Below are 5,568 nucleotides of genomic sequence, written 5' to 3'. Positions count from 1 at the left end.
TCTCAATTGCATGCTTTATTCACACAATCCAAATACCCACCACAATGAACCATGGACACTGTGCCTTTGAAATGCTGGAAATGTGTGGTCTTAATCTTGCACTAGTTGTGAAAGTCCTGTTTCGTCTCTATCCCCTTTTGTTTTGAGCTGACAAAAAGTGGTAATTCAAAGAAGATATTGCCATTGTATGTAGATGGGAGCTCGCTAACAGGCCTATTCGGAAAGGAACACACGTCGATAGAGAGGTGCAAAAACTGGAAAGCATTGCAACCAACTTTGAATATCGGTGTAGTTCGAGTTTGGAAATTCTTAGCTCGCACTAGACTAAAATCTTCATTAGAACTAGAATAGGAAGAAATGATGACGACTGAATCTTGCTTCACATTCACTTTGGCAGGATTGCAGCCTCGCACTTTGATTGGAGATCCAAAAACTCGAATCTCCTTTGACTTGGAATGTTGCAAATCCCAATGTTGTCCACCTTCACCTACACCTAAAAGAAGAAACTCCAATTGTTCAACTACACCAATGTTGTTGCAAATCACAGCCTCCAATGAAATAGAACTGAGAGAAAGATCAAAATGTTGGCAAAGAAAACTTTCTGAAATAAGATGTGTTTTGCAAGTTAGGATAGTTTGCAGTGCAGAAACGAAGCCTAGTACATGATATTGAGCAAATCCGGTTTCTTGCCAATCTCGACGAGGATGCAGTCTGCAGCCACTATGGTGATGATTTAGCATCACTTATTCGGCATCATCAAGGTCGTCAAGATGCTAATAGATGGTACAAGAATCCAATAGCTTTTATAACAGCTGTGTGGAGTAAGGTATGTTTTTCCAAGTATACTTCTTATCATAGAATGTTTGTGTTATCTTCAGCTATTGGTGAAGGTTAAGCAAGATGCATATGCACAATCGTATCGAGCTGAAAATGATCAAGAACTATTGGAGCATTAGCTACAATTGACAAGAAAATCAACAACACAAAGAAGACAAAGGAAAAGAAATTACTTAGTGTGGCTGACCCTCGACGCCCAAAGGAGTGGTTTGATATTATAATAGAAATTTCTTGTCATGAAAGTAAGTATTGTTTGCGTTTACATGAAGGTTACTCACAAAAGTTATTTCTTAGTGGGCAAGACTCCAGATGAGATTATTTACAACATCTCAAAGTCAAAGCTTACATATGAGGAATAGATACACATTCTCAACAACCTTAATAACAGACTCAGGGAAGGAGAAAAAGGTTTGGACAGTATAATGGAGACTGTGATGAGGAGGACCGTCTACATTTCACTAACTGTATATGAAGGGGAGATGTGTCTAGCACCTTTTATAGGGGATGATCTTGAGCAATTTCCATTCAAGGACTTCATCACCACTAAGCTTATAAAACTCGGAGAGGACTGGCTGCCAAAGAAGGCCACAAGCACGACTCCATTTGATAAACAACTTGGCCAACTTTACTTCATGCGTCGAGCGGCTTTTAGGTAACATACAATTTCTCAACTATACTCAATTTGTTTATATTCTATTATAGGTATCTCTAATATAGAGGTATTCCTCTCGAAACACTGGTATGCACACGACTCCTAAAGCATGGTGTGAGAGATGGAGGCATGTACCCGACAACAATGAAGTTTCCAGCGGCAATAAAGCAAGCTTGTCCTTGGGAATTAGAGATGCCAAATTATACACCAACCCACCAAGAAGCTACAAGAGGCAACAATGAAGACATGCCGAATGACAAAGATGATGGCCATGAGAATGTCAACACTGTTGGTGCCAATGGCGAGGAGACTGAATATGGCGGTCATAATGATTTGCAACTTTAAAGTTTTCATATAAAATACTATGAAGTTCTTTATTTTGCCTCATATCTAGAACTGGAAGAGTATCAAGTAAAATTTGAAAAACAATATATGAGAAACTCTATATTATCCTATAAATTACAAGGATTAACACTGACAAAGAGTCTAAAATTAACATCATTAATCTAGAGGGCACAAAATCCAACTTCTGGACATGTTTTAAGATTGATGTCATGATGGTTAAACACTAAACAACTTAAAAGAGCTAAAGATTGTTCTAGCTATTTGAAAACTTGCCTCAATCTAACCAAGCACCTAGCTTCATTATTTGTTATTCTTTGCATTCAAGTATGCAAAGAAATCAGTGGAATTGAACGATTGGTTCCTCAAGGTATGAAAAAAACAAGAAACCTGGATCAATTCATATATATATATATATATATATATATATATATATATATATATATATATATATATATATATATATATATATTTCTCTCTCTCTCCATTTGACTCATCCTTTCTATAATTTTGCAGACTCGTCAAAAAAGGGGAACTCATTCACCCTGTACCACAACAGAACTTGCAGGGGTGAGCTTTTGAGTGTTCTGAAGCTACTCTCTTGTTTTGACTTCCAGGTTCCTTGGATTCAATTCAGAAAGGCCTGTAGGAAAACGTTTCCCTGTAAAAAGGTCAACAGGTCAAAGGTGCGAATATTCTCTCTACAAAAATCAACAATCCCGCCATTTTCTTCATCGCATCTCCCGAGAATTGGGATAGCTCTCCAGCTTCCACTCGATCTCTGCCCACTTGAGGTGAGATGCATGGACCCTACAAGAAGCCAGCCGTGGACACCACGCTGTTGCATCTCCCGTCAATGTGCTGTTTACCAATCCTGTTCCTTGAACCGAACCTGACTACAAGAATGTCGGAAGCCCTTGAGTTGTTCAGCAACCTTGATCGAGAACAACTCGGCCTGGCAGAAATGCAATGAACTGGCAACGAATTCATATTTCTGAATCGAAATCAGCATGCTGAAAAAGACCAAGACTACAAAGATGACAAAAAGGAGCAAGTAAATCTAAACAACTACAACGATCAGCTGCAAACAGACATGTTAGAAGCCAAGCAGAGAATCAGAGTAATGAAAGAAACTCACCAAACAGATTGCCAGGCAGGATCGCAGAGGATGTCGCGCGCGGATGGACGCTGGTCGCGTCTTGCTGCGACCAGCTCCAACACCTTGGGCGCAATTGATGGGTGTTGGTACGCCCAGTCTGCTGGTAAAACGCCATCCCGGACGTCAATCAATACCGACTCCCTTTCCTACACAGATTCACCAAACTAAGCAAGCACGTTGCACAAACTGCAGCCAAACCTGGTCCGGGGGACACCTCCAATGAAGTTCGAAGAGTATAACTCCAAGCGCAAGCATGTCAGTGTAGGTTGAGTTGCTCCGGCGCTGGGGAGAGTAGTAAACTGCTCTCCCCTTCTTGATATTTTCGGTCTCGAGCATGGACTCCTTATTTTTAGCTGTAAGCCAACAAATGAGAGATGGAAGAGATGTTTCATTTGCCTACCAAGACCGAAATCTCCCAGCTTGATGCGTCCATCGTCTGTGACGAAGATGTTGTGTGGTGCTATATCCCGATGAACACCCACGTTGTCGTGCACATGCGCCACAGCTTGAAGAAGCTGCCTAAACGCATCTGCAGGTGGTGACTCACCGCCGAGGAGCACCGACTGGAGCGAGCGGCCACAAAACTCCATGACAATGTACACTTTCGACTTGCCCGGCTCGCCTTCCTCCTTCCACATGTCGAAGTATTTGACTATGTTGGGGTGTTCGCAGCGCTGGAGCATCTCTCCCTCCTTGAAGACGAGCGCGACATCCTGGTCTCTGGACTTCGTTGCTGTGCGAACCTTGATGACTTTGATGGCGTAGATTTGTTCGTCCTCCTTGCTACGGCACTTGTATACTTTCCCGGACGCCCCCTGGCCAACACAAGCGAGCACTTCGTAGCTGCTGCAGAAGCGGCCTGGACAAGAGAGACAAGGGGCCACTCAGAAGCGAAAAGATGCCAAAGAGAGAAATTATTGTATCCACCTGCTGCTGCAACTGGAGTCTCCCCTCCCTTTTGGATCGATTCCACGATCCCGCTCACAACATTCGCCGAGAGCATCTTGAATCTCTCCAAGCGTTGCGCCATTGCGAGGAATTGCCGAACATATTCTGCAAGTCATGAATCAAACCAGCAAAGAGTCGTGTCAGCCAACAAAAGGAATTCTTCGTACCAGCGTCAGGAGCAGCCTGCAACGCGGATGCATCATGATCAGTTTCTCCTGCTCCTGCTTCAACGAGGATCTTCGTCAGACAAGTGCAGATGTTTCAAGTTTTGACCAACCTGATCGAGCTCGGTTAATCGGATCCAGTGGGCGGGTCCTTTCGAGCATGACGTCGGATCGCTTCTGAGTGTGTAGTTTCTTCGGACCAGCAGCTCTCTTCCTCTCCATGGTGGACTCTGGTCAGTGTTAACATTGTGAGTCGTTGCTGAAAGCACAAAAGAGATTGAGGAGTCGTTACTGCACTTATCCAACGGCTGGAGCCTAGAATGCGCACATCAGCTGTCCGTCAATGGATTCACAACAAACTTGTTACAATTGCATGCTCACCTCCTTCCGCCTCGCCAACAGTAGGCCGCAAACCAGCAGCGCACTCACCTCTGCCCTTGCCAGACGATCACGGCAGCCCTAGATTTGGAATCTAAGCTGCATTGAGGATCGACGCGCTCCTCCGGCTCCCTTGGGCTTTGCCAATAGTAGGGTACAAGAATACAAAAAGGCCACGTCGGATAGAGTTTAGGGCAGACGTGGCACCTTTGGTCACCTTTTGTGGCCCTTCTACATTTCCACGGAATACGAGTCATTTTTTAGGGTATCATGAAGAAGACACTCATTCTCGATCTAGACAATACACTGGTATACGCTCATAAGGATCTCGTCTCTTCTGTAGATTTCAGCATGGAATTCGACGATGATGCACCACTCCACATCATGAAGAGACCAGGCGTAGATGAATTTCTGGGGAAGGTTTCAAAAGTGTACGATATCGTGGTGTTTAGTGCCGCCCAGGAGAAGTATGTCAACCTTGTGGTTGACCATCTGGATCCTACTGGGGGGCTTGTGTCAAGGAGGCTACATGGTGGCAATTGCGTTGTTCTAAAGGACGGGACGAAAGTCAAGAATCTTGACCATGTAGGGTTTCGGGATTTCAAGCGGGTGGTGGCACTGGATGACATTGTTGACTTCTACCAAGGTCATCAAGAGAGCGTGGTGGTGGCTCCAAAGTTTGAGGGGTCAAAGGATGACCACTTCTTGGCAGATGTAACCCCGTTCCTTCTTGCGCTGTCAAAGTGTGTGGATTTTACCAAAGTTACCCATCGCTGGAATATTGGACAATGTGTGGAGAAGCAAGGCAAATTGTACGTCCTAGATCCATTCGATGATGAATGGGTTGTTTTTAACTGATTATTGTATTTTGTAATAAATGTTATAATTTTTCTGCCAAAGTGTAGTTTATGCAAATGAATCTTAGTGAACTTTTGAGCTCAGGATTTCCTACATGTCTCATGTAAAACAAAATGGTAAAACAAGAAAAACAGCACACCAAAATTTCAAGCTCTTTTGCCAAGGAAATCCCCTTTACATTGAGAGCCCACAGCTTTGCAACACCCCCATAGGAGCACGTGCCCACCTCA

At 43.7% G+C, this 5,568-nt stretch overlaps 1 protein-coding gene across 5 annotated transcripts; it reads right to left on the bottom strand.

The window, feature by feature from the left end:
* Positions 1-2,801: 2,801 nt before the first annotated feature.
* On the bottom strand, positions 2,802-4,645 carry LOC112343574 (eukaryotic translation initiation factor 2-alpha kinase-like). 5 transcript variants are annotated; one of them, XM_024667268.1, is made up of 9 exons: positions 4,484-4,645; positions 4,395-4,417; positions 4,216-4,332; positions 4,106-4,162; positions 3,918-4,043; positions 3,391-3,849; positions 3,189-3,343; positions 2,970-3,136; positions 2,802-2,912 (listed from the first exon to the last, which is right to left on the bottom strand). In XM_024667268.1, exons 3-9 carry the CDS (start codon positions 4,322-4,324, stop codon positions 2,909-2,911), a joined length of 1,077 nt encoding a protein of 358 aa, XP_024523036.1. In that variant the 5' UTR covers positions 4,325-4,332; positions 4,395-4,417; positions 4,484-4,645; the 3' UTR covers positions 2,802-2,908. The 5 variants fall into 5 exon arrangements, with proteins under 5 accessions (XP_024523036.1, XP_024523037.1, XP_024523035.1 ...); XM_024667269.1 differs by having other exon boundaries at positions 4,400-4,417; XM_024667267.1 differs by having other exon boundaries at positions 4,216-4,417.
* Positions 4,646-5,568: the final 923 nt, after the last annotated feature.

The sequence above is a fragment of the Selaginella moellendorffii genome, unplaced genomic scaffold (genome assembly GCF_000143415.4).
Source record: "Selaginella moellendorffii unplaced genomic scaffold, v1.0 SELMOscaffold_166, whole genome shotgun sequence".
In the NCBI taxonomy this organism is placed as follows: domain Eukaryota; kingdom Viridiplantae; phylum Streptophyta; class Lycopodiopsida; order Selaginellales; family Selaginellaceae; genus Selaginella; species Selaginella moellendorffii.
Note: the sequence above shows the minus strand (reverse complement) of the source record. Positions and strands in the feature narration are given on the sequence as shown.